The sequence below is a fragment of the Dendrobates tinctorius genome, unplaced genomic scaffold (genome assembly GCF_039654945.1).
Source record: "Dendrobates tinctorius isolate UK_male_01 unplaced genomic scaffold, ASM3965494v1 ptg000178l, whole genome shotgun sequence".
NCBI lineage: Eukaryota > Metazoa > Chordata > Amphibia > Anura > Dendrobatidae > Dendrobates > Dendrobates tinctorius.
The window spans coordinates 3,163,794-3,188,143 of record NW_027361845.1 but is presented as its reverse complement, the minus strand read 5'-3'; the positions used below and the strand labels follow the sequence as shown (position 1 = coordinate 3,188,143).

Below are 24,350 nucleotides of genomic sequence, written 5' to 3'. Positions count from 1 at the left end.
TGCTTGGGGTCTGCCGCAGGTAGTTGCAGTTGCTGGTGTAGTATCTGACCCTCCTTAAAACAGAAGCTAGCGGGCTGCAGCACCGGCCGTACCTGCTGCCGGGTCCCCCCTGGGACAATGTCTGTGCGGGAACCAGCAGAGTCCTGCGCGCAGGACCTAAACCGCTCCTGGTTCCTATATGTCTCTGCCAGGGGCCCCATCCTCGCCAGCACACAGTCTATGTCCCGCACCACAGTCGCCAGCTCTACCCCCAGTGCATTCAGTCTCTGGTCATATACAGAGTGATCCCCAGGATTAGCAGCCTTCAACTTGTAAATGCAGTCAATTTCCATTTGCAGAAGATTCCTCTGCTGCTGCAACTCACCCATCCTCCTGACCAGTCCTGGTATCTCCTCTGCCAGCTGTAGCTCCGGGGCACGCGGCGGCTCCTTCTGGGGTCTTGCTTTAGGGGTTGACACGTTGGTTTTTAATGTCGCTGGTTTTGTGGCTCCAGCCTCCACAACACTTTTACCGCTGCCAACAGCCTGCAACCTCGTGCGTCCAGAGCTCGCCATGCTGGTCACCACATGTCCCAGCTGAAGGTTCTCCTGGAGTGTTTGCTTCTCCAGAGATGTCCGTCACTGTCTGCCTGGAGTGAGCTGCACACCTGAAGCTGGTGATGGACTCTGCCTCACCTTCTGTGCAGCCACCTGCCCTCCAGCACTCAGGGTCTCAGCAGAAGATGCCTTCTGGGATTTCCTTCCAGGCTCTGGACACTGTTTGCCTTGACTGGCCGACTGTTTAACAGAAACATCCTTGCACACAGACAAAGCTTTCTCCTGTTTCTTTACTGTGCTGAACTTCAACACAGGATCTTTCTCCATGCTGCTGGGTCTTCCATTCTGAGGTTTATTTTCCCCAGAGGCAACTCTGGGATTTCCATCCACATGAGAAGGTTGGGAGTTTACTCCCAGTGTAGGCCTGGAAGCCAGGGCCTTGCTTGGGGAGCTTCCCCGCCCAGTGTGGCCCCTCCCTGGGCTTGCTCCAGACATGAGGAGAACCACAGACACACAACCTCACAGCTAGGAGGCAGTATTATAGTAGTTGTATTCTTGTACATAGGGGGCAGTATTATAGTAGTTATGTTCTTGTACATAGGGGGCAGTAATATAGTAGTTATATTCTTGTACATAGGGGGCTGTATTATAGTAGTTTTATTCTTGTACATAGGAGCAGTATTATAGTAGTTATATTCTTGTACATAGAAGCAGTATTATAGTAGTTATATTCTTGTACATAGGGGGCAGTATTATAGTAGTTATATTCTTGTATATAGGGGCAGTATTATAGTAGTTATATTCTTGTACATAGAGGGCAGTATTATAGTAGTTATATTCTTGTACAGTATATAGGGAGCAGTATTATAGTAGTTATATTCTTGTACATAGGAGGCAGTATTATAGTAGTTATATTCTTGTACATAGGGGGCAGTATTATAGTATTTATATTCTTGTATATAGGAGCAGTATTATAGTAGTTATATTCTTGTACATAGGAGGCAGAATTATAGTAGTTGTATTCTTGTACATAGGGGGCAGTATTATAGTAGTTGTATTCTTGTACATAGGGGGCAGTATTATAGTAGTTATATTCTTGTATATAGGAGCAGTATTATAGTAGTTATATTCTTGTACATAGGAGGCAGTATTATAGTAGTTGTATTCTTGTACATAGGGGGCAGTATTATAGTAGTTATATTCTTGTATATAGGAGCAGTATTATAGTAGTTATATTCTTGTACATAGGAGGCAGTATTATAGTAGTTGTATTCTTGTACATAGGGGGCAGTATTATAGTAGTCATATTCTTGTATATAGGGAGCAGTATTATAGTAGTTATATTCTTGTATATAGGGGCAGTATTATAGTAGTTATATTCTTGTACATAGGAGGCAGTATTATAGTAGTTGTATTCTTGTACATAGGGGGCAGTATTATAGTAGTTATATTCTTGTATATAGGGAGCAGTATTATAGTAGTTATATTCTTGTATATAGGTGCAGTATTATAGTAGTTATATTCTTGTATATAGGGAGCAGTATTATAGTAGTTATATTCTTGTACATAGGAGGCAGTATTATAGTAGTTATATTCTTGTACATAGGGGGCAGTATTATAGTAGCTATATTCTTGTTTATAGGAGCAGTATTATAGTAGTTATATTCTTGTACATAGGAGGCAGTATTATAGTAGTTGTATTCTTGTACATAGGGGGCAGTATTATAGTAGTTATATTCTTGTACATAGGGGGCAGTATTATAGTAGCTATATTCTTGTACATAGGAGCAGTATTATAGTAGTTATATTCTTGTACATAGGGGCAGTATTATAGTAGTTATATTCTTGTACATAGGGGGCAGTATTATAGTACTTATATTCTTGTACATAGGGGCAGTATTATAGTAGTAATATTCTTCTACATAGGAGCAGTATTATAGTAGTTATATTCTTGTACATAGGGGGCAGTACTATAGTAGTTATATTCTTGTACATAGGGGGCAGTATTATAGTAGTTATATTCTTGTACATAGGGGCAGTATTATAGTAGTTATATTCTTGTATATAGGGGCAGTATTATAGTAGTTATATTCTTGTACATAGGGGGCAGTATTATAGTAGTTATATTCTTGTACATAGGTGCAATATTATAGTAGTTATATTCTTGTACATAGGGGGCAGTATTATAGTAGTTATATTCTTGTAGATAGGGGCAGTATTATAGTAGTTATATTCTTGGACATAGGGGGGCAGTATTATAGTAGTTATATTCTTGTACATAGGGGGCAGTATTATAGTAGTTTTATTCTTGTACATAGGAGTAGTATTATAGTAGTTATATTCTTGTACATAGAAGCAGTATTATAGTAGTTATATTCTTGTACATAGGGGGAAGTATTATAGTAGTTATATTCTTGTATATAGGGGCAGTATTATAGTAGTTATATTCTTGTACATAGGAGGCAGTATTATAGTAGTTGTATTATTGTACATAGGGGGCAGTATTATAGTAGTTATATTCTTGTATATAGGGAGCAGTATTATAGTAGCTACATTCTTGTACATAGGGGCAGTATTATAGTAGTTATATTCTTGTACATAGGGGCAGTATTATAGTAGTTATATTCTTGTACATAGGAGCAGTATTATAGTAGTTATATTCTTGCACATAGGGGCAGTATTATAGTAGTTATATTCTTGTACATAGGGGGCAGTATTATAGTAGTTATATTCTTGTACATAGGGGCAGTATTATAATAGTTATATTCTTGTATATAGGAGCAGTATTATAGTAGTTATATTCTTGTACATAGGAGGCAGAATTATAGTAGTTGTATTCTTGTACATAGGAGGCAGTATTATAGTAGTTGTATTCTTGTACATAGGGGGCAGTATTATAGTAGTTATATTCTTGTATATAGGGGCAGTATTATAGTAGTTATATTCTTGTATATAGGGAGCAGTATTATAGTAGTTATATTCTTGTACATAGGAGGCAGTATTATAGTAGTTATATTCTTGTACATAGGGGGCAGTATTATAGTAGTTATATTCTTGTATATAGGAGCAGTATTATAGTAGTTATATTCTTGTACATAGGAGGCAGTATTATAGTAGTTGTATTCTTGTACATAGGGGGCAGTATTATAGTAGTTATATTCTTGTACATAGGGGCAGTATTATAGTAGTTATATTCTTGTACATAGGGGGCAGTATTATAGTAGTTATATTCTTGTACATAGGGGCAGTATTATAGTAGTAATATTCTTGTACATAGGGGGCAGTATTATAGTAGTTATATTCTTGTACATAGGGGCAGTATTATAGTAGTTATATTCTTGTACATAGGGGGCAGTATTATAGTAGTTGTATTCTTGTACATAGGGGGCAGTATTATAGTAGTTATATTCTTGTCCATAGGAGAGGATAGACGTGTGTTTGTGAGCTCCCAGCAGGGCGGAGGCATGGCTTCTGACCCAGGTGGAGGGGAGGGAAGCTGGGCTGATGATCCAGGGAAAGCCCCTAGCCTGGAGTGTGGCCTGCTGCATGGACCTGATGGTAATGGAAAGCTGGAAATGGTGGCTGGTGAGTCTTCTAAACCTGCTTGTTATGTTGCTGGATTGAGTGGTAAAGTTACAAGGCAAAGCATTTTTAAGCTGGAAATGCAAATCAGCAAATTGCAAGATGAAATTAAGAATGAGACTGATCCAAAGATAAAACTGATGAAATGTGAGAGCCTGGATGTTTGCAGACGAGAGCTGGACATTCGGAAAGGAAACCTGCACAAATATGTGAACTCTGTGCCCAGAAAGGAAACTTGGGCTATGGAGAAAAAGAGGGGAGCCAGAGCCCAGAAGGAGAATAGAAAACACTCCATTAGTAATAAGGACATTAAATCTGAAATTGTGCACAGTGTGGGGCAAGGACGTCTGGTAAGAAATGCAGCACTTATATCAGCCGCACGATGTGAGGGGTCTGAGGCAGCAGACAATGCTGGGAGCGCTGCAGAGGAAGGTGTGTCAGCAACCAAGGGGTTAACCACAGTGGACTCTGTGTACAGCAATGAAGGGAGATCAGCTCCTGTAAGTGATGAAGTGTCCCCTGTACTGTCACTGTGTGCGAGACCCCGCTCAGTGCTGTGAGTGAGACTCCACTTGGTGCTGTGTGTGAGACCTCGCTCACTGGTGCTAGTGAATGTATGTCTGCAACAGATACAAACATTATAATGGACTCTGAACCCTCCATGTCAGTGAATGGAGACCACACTGCAATAATAATGGACTCTGAACCCTCCATGTCAATGAATGAAGATCACATTGTGCAACAATCAGTAGTGGATCTGGGCATTTTTTCAGCACAAACACGTGTCAGTGATCATGGGGCTGTTGAGAGTTCCGGCACTGCTCCACCTGCGGCTGGGGAGAGCTCCGGCGCTGCTCCACCTGCGGCTGGGGAGGGCTCCGGCGCTGCTCCACCTGCGGCTGGGGGGGGCTCCGGCGCTGCTCCACCTGCGGTTGGGGAGGGCTCCGGCGCTGCTCCACCTGCGGTTGGGGAGGGCTCCGGCGCTGCTCCACCTGCGGTTGGGGAGGGCTCCGGCGCTGCTCCACCTGCGGTTGGGGAGGGCTCCGGCGCTGCTCCACCTGCGGTTGGGGAGGGCTCCGGCGCTGCTCCACCTGCGGTTGGGGAGGGCTCCGGCGCTGCTCCACCTGCGGTTGGGGAGGGCTCCGGCGCTGCTCCACCTGCGGTTGGGGAGGGCTCCGGCGCTGCTCCACCTGCGGTTGGGGAGGGCTCCGGCGCTGCTCCACCTGCGGCTGGGGAGGGCTCAGGCGCTGCTCCTCCTACTGACCAACATCAGTTCAGGAGACTGTTCTCCAATGTAACAAGACTAGTGCACCCTCCACCTCAGAAGAGGAATGCAGTCAGGATAAAGTACACGGGACCAGAGGAGAACATCCCATCCAGAATTTATATTGGAAAAGTTCTTCTGAAAGACTTTATGAGGTTTAAGGCATCTGAGGTCTACGCACTGATCCATGTTCCATCCAGCAGGATCTATGACATCAGCTTTAAGCTTCAGTGTGATCTGGATCTGTTCTGGAACATCTATAATGACACTAGAGATGATGAGATCTGGGATCATCTCCATTGTATCCAGCTGTCTAAGCCGCAGGAAATAACGGCCACTGTCCTGTTCCAGTCAGAGGTGGTGGCTCTGGCGGATCTGCAGCACTGGTTGAGCCGGCAGTGCATGGTGAGAAGTCATCCCCAGAAGATCTATGATGAGGAGCAAATATGGAATGGAGGATATTCTGTGAAAATCCAGCTTCTACAGGAGGATGGTGTAACCAGACATCTGCCGCACTCCTTCTACCTGGGCTCAGAGAGGGGGATATGCTATTACCCCGGTCAGCCACGTCTGTGCCATAGATGTGGGGGCAGGCACCTCGCCATGAACTGCTCTCGAATCACATGCTCATTGTGTGGACAGTTCGGGCATGCAAAGGACAAATGCACAGGAACCGTCATCTGTAACCTGTGCTCACGACCCGGGCATACATTTCGTGATTGCCCTCATGCAGAGCATAATAAATATAATGGCCAGACCTCCTTGGAAATTATGGGAAAAGAAACCACAAGAGGTACAGATATTGTCCAAGAAGCCGGCACTGATGAGGTGATAAGTCACAGTAACAGCGAGCCTGCTCCAGAGTGTGCTATAATATTGATGGATGCTGCACTATTAGGACCACCAGCCACTGAAGAAACACCTAAAGTACCACCAGCCAGAGCTAAGCCACCATCAGCCAGTAAAGTGAGATCTAAGCAATGTTCAGCCACTAAATTAAGATCTAAAATACTAGTCACTAAGGTGTCTAGAAAACCTGTCACCAAACCATCCAAGCTTCAGCCCAGTACATCTGTAGAAGCAGATAAATTGTCCGCAGTGTCCAGTGTGGATGACGAAGGTTTTGTGACCATAAAAAGGAAAATAGCCTTTGTGGATTCCTCCAGGAAAATCACAACAGTCCAGAAAACCTCTGAGCCTCCAGTGCTGGTGATAAGTCCAGGACGTTACAATGTACTGGGAGAAGAAGACAAAGAAGAAGAGGCACAAATGGAGCAAGGTTCTTCATACATCATAGAAAATGTCTCTGATGAGGTGGATCCTGACTCTCCCGTGTCCACAAAGAGATGGGGCACTGCAGGTGACAGCAGTGGAAGGAGAAAGAAGACCAGAAAGTTTAAGTGATCAGGATGCGGCTGAGACTAAGCTCTATTAATGTGAACAGTGTGAGGACTGGTAGCCGACGGCAGGCGATCTACCAGCAATTGTCTGATGAGAGATCTGACGTCTTCTTCTTACAGGAGACGTATCTGAAATGTAATGCCCATGTGTATGCAGCCAAGAGAGACTGGAGACTAGGTCCATCATTCTGGTCCTTCGGGCTGGAGAGGAATGACGGTGTGGGAATCCTCTTTAATACCATGGATGTCCAGGTGGACAGAGTCCTGGAGATCTGTCCAGGCCGCTGTCTGATGCTGGACTTTGTACTGGACTCCATCCATTATAGAGCAATAAACATTTATGCTCCGCAGACAAGAAAAGAGCGGAGGGAACTGTTTGACCATATGAATCATAGAATCATAGAATCGTAGAGTTGGAAGGGACCTCCTGGGCCATCTGGTCCAACCCCCTGCTCAAAGCAGGATTCGCTAAATCATCCCAGTCAGATGTCTGTCCAGCCTCTGTTTGAAGACTTCCATTGAAGGAGAACTCACCACTTCTCGTGGCAGCCTGTTCCACTCATTGATCACTCTAACTGTCAAAAAGTTTTTTCTAATATCTAATCTGTGTCTCTTCCCATTCAGTTTCATCCCATTGCTTCTAGTCTTTCCTTTAGAAGTAAAGCAATATGAAGCCATATTGCTTTACTTCTAAAGTGTTTATATTGTGTGGGGATTTTAATAATGTGTCTTGTAATGTGGATAGATCCAGTAGTCATAAGAAACTGAGATATGATGAGACGTTTCTTAATAATATAGTCCAACAGGCCCATCTAGTAGACCCCTATGGTTCCCACCATACCAGTAAGACATACACATACCATAAGGGTGGTAATGCCAGCAGAATAGACCGGGTGTATATAAAGAGAGAGGCGAGATGCTCTCAGTACAGGATCAGCCCTCTGGAGTTCTCTGACCATTGCATGGTGAGCGTGACGCTGGATCTGGCCCAAGCTGTGGTCTGTGGAAAGGGGTACTGGAAGGTGAATAGCTCCATGATCCAAGATCCACGGTTCAGAGAGACCTTCACCACCTTCTATAATGATCGTAGGACCACCCAATGTATGTGTGATGACACAGCTGAGTGGTGGGAGACCATGAAAAGTGACATCAAGCAGTTTATTATACGAGCAGCCAGGAGACATAGTAATATGGATTATATGAGATACTCTGCCCTGAGACTGCAACTGAGCCGGCTATATAGCAGGATGAATGGTGGTGAGGAGGTGGATGGACGGATCGTCAGCCATATAAAGCAGCGAATGAGGGAGCTGCAGCATGATCGCCTCAAGTCTCTCAAGGCGGAGGTACAGTTTGATAATTGGGGCGTTCATAACCCAGATCCTTTCATTGCCTGTAAAAAGAGGGTCAGTAAGAAGCTAGTCACTGGTTTGTTGGATGAGAATGGGGTGGAGCAGTCAGAGCCGGAGAAAGTCCACAAGATCATTGCTGATTATTATAGAGATCTCTATAAAGGGGCTCATATTGATAAGGAAGCCATTAATGCCTATCTGAAGGGGGTGTCCCTACCAACATTAGACCCCACACAGGCAGATAGTATGGCCGGTCCCATAACTGAGGAGGAGGTGAAGAAGAGCATTGACTCCTTAAAGGCCAACAAGAGCCCGGGGCTGGACGGCCTGACCAGCGAGTTTTATAGAGAGTTCAGGGACTTATTAGCTCCAGACCTGGTGCAGGTCTATAATGATTGCCTCTCAGCAGGGAAGCTTCTACCGTCCAAGTATAAATCTGTTCTGGTCCTTTTGGCAAAAAAAGGAAATCTAAAAGATATAAAGAACTGGCTGGCGTCCATTGTCTCTGCTGAACACGGATTATAAAATTCTGGCCAAGATCTTGTATTATCGGCTGAGTGAGGTGGCGGGTGAGCTCATCATCGCCAACCAGACGTGTGGTGTGAAGGGTCGGACGATAGAGGACTCATTGTTGTTGGTGAGAGAAGCCGTGACGTACATGAAGCAGCACCATGTGGGGGCGTATATTGTGGGCTTACACCAGAGTAAAGCCTTTGATAGAGTCCATCATGATTACCTGTATCAGGTTTTGTTACAGTATGGCCTCCCGATGCGGTTTGTGCAGTGGCTGCGATTTCTGTATGAGGAAGCTATAAGCCTGCCGCTGATTAATGGTCACTTGGTTGAGCCCTTTGCGATCATGTCAGGGGTGAGGCAGGGCTGTCCTCTCAGCCCATTGTTGTATGTTTTCAGTCTGGATCCTTTCCTCAGAAAACTGCAGGATCATAGAGATTTTACAGGGCTGAGGTGCCACCTCCAAAGTATGGTGGAGGAGGTAAAGTTCTGTGCCTATACGGATGATGTGTCGGTTGTGGTGACTTCTAGAGATGATTGTGCGACTCTACAGCAGGAGATCACAGCCTTCTCCCAAGTATCTAACTCCTCTGTGAAGATGGAGAAGAGCGAGGCGTTGTGGCTGGGGAGTGACCGTGATGTCTTCTCTGTGCCCTTCAGAACAGTTCAGGATCAGATAAAGATTTTGGGAGTGGTGTTTGGTGCTGTAGATGATGGGAAGGTGAACTGGGAGGAGAAGCAGGTGGTGTGTGAGCGGAAGGTGCAGAGCTGGAGACACTGGAAGCTGACATATCTGGAGAAGATCCGCCTGCTGAAGACCTTCCTGCTCCCGCTGTTCCTCTATATCAGTGTGGTGTTCCCGCTGCCAGATACGTTGCTCCCCAGACTTACCAATGTCTTCTTTCACTTCTTGTGGGGCAACAGGGTGAATGTGGTCAGGAGAAACATTGTTTATCTCTCTCATAAGGATGGTGGTCTCGCCATGCCTTGTCCTGAGCTCTTCTTTAATCTTTTGTTTCTCATGAAGAATTTTTCGTTTTGTAAGAATTCAGAGAAGGTGCCATGGTCTTGTTTGTTTAAGAGCCAGATCCAGCAGTTTGTGTCTGTGTGGTCGGTAGGGGACCCCATCAAGAGAATCTCAGGACGACTAAAGAATAATGTTTCTTGGTATGGTGTCCACATAATAAGTAAGGTCATCAGATGGAGGATCTTGTATGATGACGTCAAGCAGCTTAGTAGGACGGAGCTGTATAAGAATGTCCTGTCATCTCACTTCAGTGTCCAGGTACAACTGAGGGGCGCTCCGAGTCTGGATGTAAAATGGGCTGTAAAAAACGTGCTCGATCCCAGAGTTCCCCCTCATATGAGAGACGTAGCGTGGCTGGCACTCCATGGTAAAATGTACGTTAGAGATAATCTAAAGTGCAGGAATGTATCAGACAGATCCTGTCCCAGAGAAGAGTGCCCCCATATACTGGAGACGATGGACCATCTGCTGTTAGAGTGCCCCTTCAGTATGCAGGTATGGGAGTCTGTGTCCTTGTCCCTAAAGTTGTCGCACCTGGTGGGACAGTCGTATGGTCAGCTGCTGTACGGAGACTTCCAGCCTGAGCTCAGGGCGTATGACAGAAGCTCTCTGTATATAGTAAATGTGGTGACCATCTACCATCTGTGGTGTGCGCAGTGCTGCCTGCTCATCAACAAGGAAGTCCTGTCCTGTGATAATGGCTGGTATAAGATCCTAGAAAGTCTCAAGGCCGTATATAAGGATATAAAGGGGAACCCAGGGAACGTGAACTGGAGGAACATCCATGTATCGGGATTTGTCAATGTTTGCTAATGCTATTGGTTAAGTGATGTAACAGCACAATATTTATCTCCTTTACTATTTATTGCTTTGAGATTTTAATGTAACATTTTTGTAATATATGGTTGCTAGTTTTTAAATAAAAAGATCATTATAGTAGTTATATTCTTGTATATAGGGGCAGTATTATAGTTGTTATATTCTTGTACATAGGGGGCAGTATTATAGTAGTTATATTCTTGTAGATAGGGGCAGTATTATAGTAGTTATATTCTTGTACATAGGGGGCAGTATTATAGTAGTTTTATTCTTGTACATAGGAGTAGTATTATAGTAGTTATATTCTTGTACATAGAAGCAGTATTATAGTAGTTATATTCTTGTACATAGGGGGCAGTATTTTAGTAGTTATATTCTTGTACATAGGTGCAATATTATAGTAGTTATATTCTTGTACATAGGGGGCAGTATTATAGTAGTTATATTCTTGTAGATAGGGGCAGTATTATAGTAGTTATATTCTTGTACATAGGGGGCAGTATTATAGTAGTTTTATTCTTGTACATAGGAGTAGTATTATAGTAGTTATATTCTTGTACATAGAAGCAGTATTATAGTAGTTATATCCTTGTACATAGGGGGCAGTATTATAGTAGTTATATTCTTGTATATAGGGGCAGTATTATAGTAGTTATATTCTTGTACATAGAGGGCAGTATTATAGTAGTTATATTCTTGTATATAGGGAGCAGTATTATAGTAGTTATATTCTTGTACATAGGAGGCAGTATTCTAGCAGTTATATTCTTGTACATAGGGGGCAGTATTATAGTAGTTATATTCTTGTATATAGGAGCAGTTTTATAGTAGTTATATTCTTGTACATAGGAGGCAGTATTATAGTAGTTGTATTCTTGTACATAGGGGGCAGTATTATAGTAGTTATATTCTTGTATATAGGGAGCAGTATTATAGTAGCTACATTCTTGTACATAGGGGCAGTATTATAGTAGTTATATTCTTGTACATAGGGGAAGTATTATAGTAGTTATATTCTTGTACATAGGAGCAGTATTATAGTAGTTATATTCTTGTAAATAGGGGCAGTATTATAGTAGTTATATTCTTGTACATAGGGGCAGTATTATAGTAGTTATATTCTTGTAAATAGGGGCAGTATTACAGTAGTTATATTCTTGTACATAGGGGCAGTATTATAGTAGTTATATTCTTGTACCTAGGGGCAGTATTATAGTAGTTATATTCTTGTATATAGGAGCAGTATTATAGTAGTTATATTCTTGTACATAGGGGGCAGTATTATAGTAGTTATATTCTTGTACATAGGGGCAGTATTATAGTAGTTATATTCTTGTACATAGGAGCAGTATTATAGTAGTTATATTCTTGTAGATAGGGGCAGTATTATAGTAGTTATATTCTTGTACATAGGGGGCAGTATTATAGTAGTTTTATTCTTGTACATAGGAGTAGTATTATAGTAGTTATATTCTTGTACATAGAAGCAGTATTATAGTAGTTATATTCTTGTACATAGGGGGCAGTATTTTAGTAGTTATATTCTTGTACATAGGTGCAATATTATAGTAGTTATATTCTTGTACATAGGGGGCAGTATTATAGTAGTTATATTCTTGTAGATAGGGGCAGTATTATAGTAGTTATATTCTTGTACATAGGGGGCAGTATTATAGTAGTTTTATTCTTGTACATAGGAGTAGTATTATAGTAGTTATATTCTTGTACATAGAAGCAGTATTATAGTAGTTATATCCTTGTACATAGGGGGCAGTATTATAGTAGTTATATTCTTGTATATAAGGGCAGTATTATAGTAGTTATATTCTTGTACATAGAGGGCAGTATTATAGTAGTTATATTCTTGTATATAGGGAGCAGTATTATAATAGTTATATTCTTGTACATAGGAGGCAGTATTATAGCAGTTATATTCTTGTACATAGGGGGCAGTATTACAGTAGTTATATTCTTGTATATAGGAGCAGTTTTATAGTAGTTATATTCTTGTACATAGGAGGCAGTATTATAGTAGTTGTATTCTTGTACATAGGGGGCAGTATTATAGTAGTTATATTCTTGTATATAGGGAGCAGTATTATAGTAGCTACATTCTTGTACATAGGGGGCAGTATTATAGTAGTTATATTCTTGTACATAGGGGCAGTATTATAGTAGTTATATTCTTGTACATAGGAGCAGTATTATAGTAGTTATATTCTTGTAAATAGGGGCAGTATTATAGTAGTTATATTCTTGTACATAGGGGCAGTATTATAGTAGTTATATTCTTGTACATAGGGGCAGTATTATAGTAGTTATATTCTTGTATATAGGAGCAGTATTATAGTAGTTATATTCTTGTACATAGGGGGCAGTATTATAGTAGTTATATTCTTGTACATAGGGGCAGTATTATAGTAGTTATATTCTTGTACATAGGAGCAGTATTATAGTAGTTATATTCTTGTACATAGGGGCAGTATTATAGTAGTTATATTCTTGTATATAGGAGCAGTATTATAGTAGTTATATTCTTGTACATAGGAGGCAGTATTATAGTAGTTGTATTCTTGTACATAGGGGGCAGTATTATAGTAGCTATATTCTTGTATATAGGGAGCAGTATTATAGTAGTTATATTCTTGTATATAGGGGCAGTATTATAGTAGTTATATTCTTGTATATAGGGAGCAGTATTATAGTAGTTATATTCTTGTACATAGGAGGCAGTATTATAGTAGTTATATTCTTGTACATAGGGGGCAGTATTATAGTAGTTATATTCTTGTATATAGGAGCAGTATTATAGTAGTTATATTCTTGTACATAGGAGGCAGTATTATATTAGTTGTATTCTTGTACATAGGGGGCAGTATTATAGTAGTTATATTCTTGTATATAGGGAGCAGTATTATAGTAGTTATATTCTTGTACATAGGAGGCAGTATTATAGCAGTTATATTCTTGTACATAGGGGGCAGTATTATAGTAGTTATATTCTTGTATATAAGGGCAGTATTATAGTAGTTATATTCTTGTACATAGAGGGCAGTATTATAGTAGTTATATTCTTGTATATAGGGAGCAGTATTATAGTAGTTATATTCTTGTACATAGGAGGCAGTATTATAGCAGTTATATTCTTGTACATAGGGGGCAGTATTATAGTAGTTATATTCTTGTATATAGGAGCAGTTTTATAGTAGTTATATTCTTGTACATAGGAGGCAGTATTATAGTAGTTGTATTCTTGTACATAGGGGGCAGTATTATAGTAGTTATATTCTTGTATATAGGGAGCAGTATTATAGTAGCTACATTCTTGTACATAGGGGGCAGTATTATAGTAGTTATATTCTTGTACATAGGGGCAGTATTATAGTAGTTATATTCTTGTACATAGGAGCAGTATTATAGTAGTTATATTCTTGTAAATAGGGGCAGTATTATAGTAGTTATATTCTTGTACATAGGGGCAGTATTATAGTAGTTATATTCTTGTACATAGGGGCAGTATTATAGTAGTTATATTCTTGTAAATAGGGGCAGTATTACAGTAGTTATATTCTTGTACATAGGGGCAGTATTATAGTAGTTATATTCTTGTACCTAGGGGCAGTATTATAGTAGTTATATTCTTGTATATAGGAGCAGTATTATAGTAGTTATATTCTTGTACATAGGGGGCAGTATTATAGTAGTTATATTCTTGTACATAGGGGCAGTATTATAGTAGTTATATTCTTGTACATAGGAGCAGTATTATAGTAGTTATATTCTTGTACATAGGGGCAGTATTATAGTAGTTATATTCTTGTATATAGGAGCAGTATTATAGTAGTTATATTCTTGTACATAGGAGCAGTATTATAGTAGTTATATTCTTGTACATAGGGGCAGTATTATAGTAGTTATATTCTTGTACATAGGGGGTAGTATTATAGTAGTTATATTCTTGTACATAGGGGCAGTATTATAGTAATAATATTCTTGTACATAGGAGCAGTATTATAGTAGTTATATTTTTGCACATAGGGGGCAGTATTATAGTAGTTTTATTTTTGTACATAGGGGGCAGTATTATAGTAGTTATATTCTTGTACATAGGGGTAGTATTATAGTAGTTATATTCTTGTACATAGGGGGCAGTATTATAGTAGTTATATTCTTGTACATAGGGGCAGTATTATAGTAGTTATATTCTTGTACATAGGAGCAGTATTATAGTAGTTATATTGTTGTACATAGGGGCAGTATTATAGTAGTTATATTCTTGTACATAGGGGGCAGTATTATAGTAGTTATATTCTTGTACATAGGGGCAGTATTATAGTAGTTATATTCTTGTATATAGGGGTAGTATTATAGTAGTTATATTCTTGTACATAGGGGGCAGTATTATAGTAGTTATATTCTTGTATATAGGAGCAGTATTATAGTAGTTATATTCTTGTACATAGGAGCAGTATTATAGTAGTTATATTCTTGTACATAGGGGCAGTATTATAGTAGTTATATTCTTGTACATAGGGGGCAGTATTATAGTAGTTATATTCTTGTACATAGGGGCAGTATTATAGTAGTAATATTCTTGTACATAGGAGCAGTATTATAGTAGTTATATTCTTGTACATAGGGGGCAGTATTATAGTAGTTATATTCTTGTACATAGGGGCAGTATTATAGTAGTAATATTCTTGTACATAGGAGCATTATTATAGTAGTTATATTATTGTATATAGGAGCAGTATTATAGTAGTTATATTCTTCTACATAGGAGGCAGTATTATAGTAGTTATATTCTTGTATATAGGGAGCAGTATTATAGTAGTTATATTCTTGTACATAGAGGGCAGTATTATAGTAGTTATATTCTTGTACATAGAAGGCAGTATTATAGTAGTTGTATTCTTGTACATAGGGGGCAGTATTATAGTAGTTATATTTTTGTATATAGGAGCAGTATTATAGTAGTTATATACTTGTACATAGGAGGCAGTATTATAGTAGTTGTATTCTTGTACATAGGGGGCAGTATTATAGTAGCTATATTCTTGTATATAGGGAGCAGTATTATAGTAGTTATATTCTTGTATATAGGGGCAGTATTATAGTAGTTATATTCTTGTATATAGGGAGCAGTATTATAGTAGTTATATTCTTGTACATAGGAGGCAGTATTATAGTAGTTATATTCTTGTACATAGGGGGCAGTATTATAGTAGTTATATTCTTGTATATAGGAGCAGTATTATAGTAGTTATATTCTTGTACATAGGAGGCAGTATTATAGTAGTTGTATTCTTGTACATAGGGGGCAGTATTATAGTAGTTATATTCTTGTATATAGGGAGCAGTATTATAGTAGTTATATTCTTGTACATAAGGGGCAGTATTATAGTAGTTATATTCTTGTACATAAGGGGCAGTATTATAGTAGTTATATTCTTGTACATAGGGGCAGTATTATAGTAGTTATATTCTTGTACATAGGAGCAGTATTATAGTAGTTATATTCTTGTACATAGGGGCAGTATTATAGTAGTTATATTCTTGTACATAGGGGGCAGTATTATAGTAGTTATATTCTTGTACATAGGGGCAGTATTATAGTAATAATATTCTTGTACATAGGAGCAGTATTATAGTAGTTATATTTTTGCACATAGGGGGCAGTATTATAGTAGTTATATTTTTGTACATAGGGGTCAGTATTATAGTAGTTATATTCTTGTACATAGGGGCAGTATTATAGTAGTTATATTCTTGTACATAGGGGGCAGTATTATAGTAGTTATATTTTTGTACATAGGGGCAGTATTATAGTAGTTATATTCTTGTACATAGGAGCAGTATTATAGTAGTTATATTCTTGTACATAGGGGGCAGTATTATAGTAGTTATATTCTTGTACATAGGGGGCAGTATTATAGTAGTTATATTCTTGTACATAGGGGCAGTATTATAGTAGTTATATTCTTGTATATAGGGGCAGTATTATAGTAGTTATATTCTTGTACATAGGGGGCAGTATTATAGTAGTTATATTCTTGTACATAGGTGCAATATTATAGCAGTTATATTCTTGTACATAGGGGGCAGTATTATAGTAGTTATATTCTTGTAGATAGGGGCAGTATTATAGTAGTTATATTCTTGTACATAGGGGGCAGTATTATAGTAGTTTTATTCTTGTACATAGGAGCAGTATTATAGTAGTTATATTCTTGTACATAGAAGCAGTATTATAGTAGTTATATTCTTGTACATAGGGGGCAGTATTATAGTAGTTATATTCTTGTATACAGGGGCAGTATTATAGCAGTTATATTCTTGTACATAGAGGGCAGTATTATAGTAGTTATATTCTTGTATATAGGGAGCAGTATTAAAGTAGTTATATTCTTGTACATAGGAGGCAGTATTATAGTAGTTATATTCTTGTACATAGGGGGCAGTATTATAGTAGTTATATTCTTGTACATAGGGGGCAGTATTATAGTAGTTATATTCTTGTATATAGGAGCAGTATTATAGTAGTTATATTCTTGTACATAGGAGGCAGTATTATAGTAGTTGTATTCTTGTACATAGGGGGCAGTATTATAGTAGTTATATTCTTGTATATAGGGAGCAGTATTACAGTAGCTACATTCTTGTACATAGGGGGCAGTATTATAGTAGTTATATTCTTGTACATAGGAGCAGTATTATAGTAGTTATATTCTTGTATATAGGGAGCAGTATTATAGTAGTTATATTCTTGTATATAGGGAGCAGTATTATAGTAGTTATATTCTTGTACATAGGAGGCAGTATTATAGTAGTTATATTCTTGTACATAGGGGGCAGTATTATAGTAGTTATATTCTTGTATATAGGAGCAGTATTATAGTAGTTATATTCTTGTACATAGGAGGCAGTATTATAGTAGTTGTATTCTTGTACATAGGGGGCAGTATTATAGTAGTTATATTCTTGTATATAGGGAGCAGTATTATAGTAGTTATATTCTTGTACATGAGGGGCAGTATTATAGTAGTTATATTCTTGTACATAGGAGCAGTATTATAGTAGTTATATTCTTGTACATAGGGGCAGTATTATAGTAGTTATATTCTTGTACATAGGGGGCAGTATTATAGTAGTTATATTCTTGTACATAGGGGCAGTATTATAGTAATAATATTCTTGTACATAGGAGCAGTATTATAGTAGTTATATTCATGTACATAGGAGCAGTATTATAGTAGTTATATAGTTATATTCTTGTACATAGGAGCAGTATTATAGTAGTTATATTCTTGTGTATATAGGAGCAGTATTATAGTAGTTATATTCTTGTACATAGGGGCAGTATTATAGTAGTTATATTCTTTTACATAGTGGCAGTATTATAGTAGCTTATATTCTTGTACATAGGGGCAGTATTATGGTAGCTATATTCTTGTACATAGAGGGCAGTGTCATGAACTCATTTTCTGCTCCACCAGTTGAGAGTCCCCCTTCCGTTCTCCCTCTGGTGGTGACAGGAGGTAGTGCGGTTGGCTTAAGTGGTAGTGATCTGCCACCTGATGAGGAAGATAACGATTGGATCTCTGGAGTATCAGACTGGATATAAGACAGCCGACGCCATATCCGGGTGCTGGTGATTCAGTCTGCTTCTCAGGTCTTGGTCTTCAGCTCTCTTCCAGTCTTCTCAAGTTATGTTTGTTTTTTGCTAATGTTGACACTTGCGCTTGTTGGTCAATTCAGTTTTTTGTATAATCAGCCTGCCCCTGCTGGGGCTATGCTGAAATTCCACTCCTATTAATCAGTATTTGCCAATCTGCTTTTTGTCCCTTATTAGATTGGCCTCTTTTTTGCTCTGTCTCAGAATATTTCAGAGTGCTGACATAGGTTTAGAAGTCTAATGACTTAATGGTTAATTTTGCTATCAGAAGTGTTGGACAATATTTTTGTAGGTTTTTTTAGGCAGATTGCAGACAGTGTCTTTCCTTTTCTGTCCTTTTCAGTTAGCCGGGCCCAATCGTTTGCTCAGCCTATTTTCATGCCTTTGTTTGTATTTTCATCTTGCTTCACCGTCAATACATGTGGGGGGCTGTCTTTCCTTTGGGGTCTGCTCTGGGGCAGTTAGTTTTCCTCTTTTCCTGCTTTAGGCTTATGTAGTTCTCCGGTTGTGACGAGGCATCTAGGACCAACGTAGGAATGCTCCACGACTGCTGCTAGTTGTGCGGTTAAGATCAGGGATCTGCAATCTGCATAGTTACCAACTTCTCTGGTTTTCTGAGACTTAGCTTGTTGTCTTTTTTCCTCCTCGGTTTCCCATTCATAACAGGGCAGTATTATAGTAGTTATATTCTTGTATATAGGAGCAGTATTATAGTAGTTATATTCTTGTACATAGGAGGCAGTATTATAGTAGTTATATTCTTGTACATAGGAGCAGTATTATAGTAGTTATATTCTTGTACATAGGGGGCAGTATTATAGTAGCTATATCCTTGTATATAGAGAGCAGTATTATAGTAGTTATATTCTTGTACATAGGAGCATTGTTATGGAAATATATATGTATTTCATATAGATCTCACTTGCCTGCTATAGGCTATATACTCATGTACTCTTATGTAGGCTATATACTGCTATATACTCATATATACTGCACACAGATACATATTCACAGTTTGAACCTTATAACTAGTTGGTGGAAATAACCTGCTACCCAGTCATCTCATTGTCTTGTGACTTGAGAAATATCTAGCAGACATAGGGAATGAGGAACTTAGGCCAGGTGGTCCGGCCGATATTGGAGACTTGCTGACAAGTGCAAGACTCCGGAAAGTAAATCACGTGGTGTCTAAATAACCCCAGGTTGGACACCCATATATGTTCATGCATTTAAACTAACCAATTAGCTAAGAAGTAAAGCCTTTATGTTAATGAGTAACCACTCCTTTATACGAACTGATAAAAGACCATATATGAATAAAGTTTCCAGAGTTCTGCTGGAATGAGTTGTTGCTAACTAAGTGTAGCTTCCTCTTTTCCTTTGAGCGCTCAATAAGATTCTGTCTAATCAGGACAGGCCACAGTATGCACAGGGGTAAATCTACCCAAATCAAAAATAAATCCACATCAGCAGTATTATAGTAGTTATATTCTTCTATATAGAGAGCAGTATTATAGTAGTTATATTCTTGTACATAGGAGCAGTATTATAGTAGTTATATTCTTGTACATAGGGGCCAGTATTATAGTAGTTATATTCTTGTACATAGGGGGCAGTATTATAGTCGTTATATTCTTGTACATATACAGTATGCAGTATTATAGTAGTTATATTCTTGTACATAGGTGACAGTATTATAGTAGCTATATTCTTGTACACAGGAGCAGTATTAAAATAGTTATATTCTTGTACATAGGGGCAGTGTTATAGTAGTTATATTCTTGTACATAGGAGCAGTATTATAGTAGTTATATTCTTGTACATAGGGGGGCAGTATTATAGTAGTTATATTCTTGTACATGGGGAGCAGTATTATAGTAGTTATATTCTTGTACATAGGAGCAGTATTATTGTAGTTATATTCTTGTACATAGGGGGCAGTATTATAGTAGCTATATTCTTGCATATGGGGAACAGTATTATAGTAGTTATATTCTTGTACATAGGAGCAGTATTATAGTAGTTATATTCTTATACATAGGGAGCAGTGTTATAGTAGTTATATTCTTGTACATAGGGGCAGTATTATAGTAGTTATATTCTTGTACATAGGGATCAGTGTTATAGTAGTTATATTCTTGTACATGGGGGCAGTATTATAGTATTTATGTTCTTGTACATAGGGGCAGTATTATAGTAGTTATATTCTTGTACATAGATGCAGTATTATAGTAGTTATATTCTTGTACATAGGAGCAGTATTATAGTAGTTATATTCTTGTACATAGGGGGCAGTATTATAGTAGTTATATTCTTGTACATAGGGGCAGTATTATAGTTGTTATATTCTTGTACTTAAGAGCAGTATTATAGTAGTTATATTCTTGTACATAGGAGCAGTATTATAGTAGTTATATTGTTGTACATAGGGAGCAGTATTATAGTAGCTATATTCTTGTACATAGGGGCAGTATTATAGTAGTTATATTCTTGTACATAGGGGGCAGTATTATAGTAGTTATATTCTTGTACAATATTTGCAGTATTATAGTAGTTATAGTCTTGTACATAGGAGCAGTATTACAGTAGTTATATTCTTGTACATAGGGAGCAGTAAAATAGTAGTTATATTCTTTTACATAGGGGCAGTATTATAGCAGTTATATTCTTGTACATAGGGGGCAGTATTATAGTAGTTATATTCTTGTACATAGATGCAGTATTATAGTAGTTATATTCTTGTACATAAGGGCACTATTATAGTAATTATATTCTTGTACATAGGGGGCAGTATTATAGTAGTTATATTCTTGTGCATAGGAGCAGTATTATAGTAGTTATGTTCTTTTACATAGGGGCAGTATTATAGTAGTTATTTTCTTGTACATAGGGGGCAGTATTATAGTAGTTACAGTCATATGTAAAAGTTTGGGCACCCCTATTAATGTTAACCTTTTTTCTTTATAACAATTTTGGTTTTTGCAACAGCTATTTCAGTTTCACATATCTAATAACTGATGGACTCAGTTATATTTCTGGATTCAAATGAGGTTTATTGTACTAACAGAAAATGTGCAATCTGCATTTAAACAAAATTTGACCAGTGCAAAAGTATGGGCACCCTTATCATTTTCTTGATTTGAACACTCCTAACTACTTTTTACTGACTTCCTGAAGCGCTAAATTGGTTTTGTAACCTCATTGAGCTTTGAACTTCATAGCCAGGTGTATCAAATCATGAGAAAAGGTATTTAAGGTGGCCACTTGCAAGTAGTTCTCCTATTTGATTCTCCTATGAAGAGTGGCATCATGGGCTCCTCAAAACAACTCTCAAATGATCTGAAAACAAAGATTATTCAGCATAGCTTTTCAGGGGAAGGATACAAAAAGTTGTCTCAGAGATTTAACCTGTCAGTTTCCACTGTGAGGAACATAGTAAGGAAATGGAAGAACACAGGTACAGTTCTTGTTAAGCCCAGAAGTGGCAGGCCAAGAAAAATATCAGAAAGGCACAGAAGAAGAATGGTGAGAACAGTCAAGGACAATCCACAGACCACCTCCAAAGACCTGCAGCATCATCTTGCTGCAGATGGTGTCACTGTGCATCGGTCAACAATACAGCGCACTTTGCACAAGGAGAAGCTGTATGGGAGAGTGATGCGAAAGAAGCCGTTTCTGCAAGCACGCCACAAACAGAGTCGCCTGAGGTATGCAAAAGCACATTTGGACAAGCCAGTTACATTTTGGAAGAAGGTCCTGTGGACTGATGAAACAAAGATTGAGTTGTTTGGTCATACAAAAAGGCGTTATGCACGGAGGCTAAAAAACACAGCATTCCAAGAAAAACACTTGCTATCCACAGTAAAATTTGGTGGAGGTTCCATCATGCTTTGGGGCTGTGTGGCCAATGCCGGCACCGGGAATCTTGTTAAAGTTGAGGGTCGCATGGATTCAACTCAGTATCAGCAGATTCTTGACAATAATGTGCAAGAATCAGTGACGAAGTTGAAGTTACGCAGGGGATGGATAATTCAGCAAGACAATGATCCAAAACACCGCTCCAAATCTACTCAGGCATTCATGCAGAGGAACAATTACAATGTTCTGGAATGGCCATCCCAGTCCCCAGACCTGAATATCATTGACCATCTGTGGGATAATTTGAAGCGGGCTGTGCATGCTCGGCGACCATCAAGCTTAACTGAACTGGAATTATTTTGTAAACAGGAATGGTCACAAATACCTTCATCCAGGATCCAGGAACTCATTAATAGCTACAGGAAGCGACTAGAGGCTGATATTTTTGCAAAAGGAGGATCTACGAAATATTAATGTCACTTTTATGTTGAGGTGCCCATACTTTTGCACCGGTCAAATTTTATTAAAATGCAGATTGCCCATTTTCTGTTAGTAAAATAAACCTCATTTGAATCCAGAAATATAACTGAGTCCATCAGTTATTAGATATATGAAACTGAAATAGCTGTTGCAAAAACTAAAATTGTTATAAAGAAAAAAGGTTAACATTAATAGGGGTGCCCAAACTTTTACATATGACTGTATATTCTTGTACATAGGAGCAGTATTATAGTAGTTATATTCTTGTACATAGGGGCAGTATTATAGTAGTTATATTCTTGTACATAGGAGCAGTATTATAGTAGTTATATTCTTGTATATAGGGGCAGTATTATAGTAGTTATATTCTTAGACATAGTGGCATTATTATAGTAGTTATATTGTTGTACATAGGGGGCAGTATTATAGTAGTTATGTTGTTGTACATAGCGGACATTATTATAGAAGTTGTATTCTTGTATATAGGGGGCCAAATGATGATAGTTACATTCTTGTACATGTTGTAGGGGACAGAATGATTGTAGTTATCACTTTCATATAATGGGAAGGTTTCAAATTATGTGCATATATTTATACAGACTTGGAGAAGTAGAAATATGCAAAAACTATTTATTTCATGCTTGATGACTTCTGTGATACATTCTGAGGTATGAGAAGAAGGAAATTTACTAAAACAAAAGACTAAATATTTGTGAATCCTGTTGCGGTCTATGAATCTGCTGAACTTTCCTCTCTCGTACAGTACCTTTTCTGGAAATTCTTCTCTTTTCTCCTTCATAACAGCAACAGCTTCACTGGAATGAATGAGCCTGATCTGCACTTGAGCTTCACCCGGCCATGGAAAAAGGAATGTCACCAAGTAGCTTCCATTATTATAGTCCTTGATTTGTCCGGTCACTCCAGCTTTAAGTGCTGGTGAGTGGAGCTTGGCCCGGAAGAAGTCTCCACCATATTGCTTTTGTTGACCATTGTGATCCCGAGCTGTGATGATCACTTCCAATTTCTCCCCAACTCTGTATATTTTCCGTGGATTCAGTAGATCATATTTACATTTATTAGGACTGGTGGAGAAGTTATAATGTGTGACAGGAGATGGGGGTCCAGGCCAATCAATAAGCTTTAATAAATTTTTGAATTTGGGGTTAATGGTGCGGGGAGAGACAGTTGTAGGTTGGTGGGTGCTGATAGGAGTCTGCTTCTTAGGGGATGGTAGTTTATATTTTTTCATAGTATCCACATTTAACATCCTGAAAATAAACTTAAGAAGTTTATACATTAGAAAATTCTGAGAAACATGAAACAGCAACATAGAGGGCATTGTACAGCAGTACTGAGCAGTGTAGCTGTGAATCCAGCACTGGAGTAATAAGTATCGGCACTGTATGTGTCTCTCTGCCTGTTCCATGTGTGTGTCCCAGAGATGATCAAATCTTTTCAAATAAAAATTTTCCAAGTTCAACAAATTAAAAAAAAACTTTGATTTCCAGTGAATGAATCGCAAATCACTGCAACTCACAATACTTCAAAACATCTAATTTCCCTGTAAAGACGTGTAACACTCTGAGGTCTCCTAGGACTGTATTCAGTAGTGTTGCTATTGGGAAGCGACAGAGAGAACAGGTTCCCTAATTTGAGTGCTCCACCCTTAACTATATCGGCGTGCAGAAATGGCATCAGCACCCGGCGCACCCGGGCAAGTTCGCTTGATCAGGGTCCCGGCCCTTGCAATACTTACCTCTCTCCGCTCATCTGCTGTGGCGTCTTCTGTCTGTGACGTTCAGGTCAGAAGGCGCAATGACATCAGCACTGTGCGTCCTCTGCCT

General features: G+C 38.7%; 1 protein-coding gene across 1 annotated transcript in view; it reads right to left on the bottom strand.

Moving 5' to 3' along the window:
* Positions 1 to 23,903, bottom strand: part of LOC141054343 (NXPE family member 3-like) — a 94,420-nt gene extending 70,517 nt beyond the window's left edge. Inside the window, exon 1 of the mRNA XM_073551660.1 lies at positions 23,273 to 23,903. Coding sequence (XP_073407761.1) covers positions 23,273 to 23,845 — 573 coding nt within the window. The 5' untranslated portion in view covers positions 23,846 to 23,903. The remainder of the gene's footprint in view (positions 1 to 23,272) is intronic.
* Between the last annotated feature and the right edge of the window lie 447 nt (positions 23,904 to 24,350).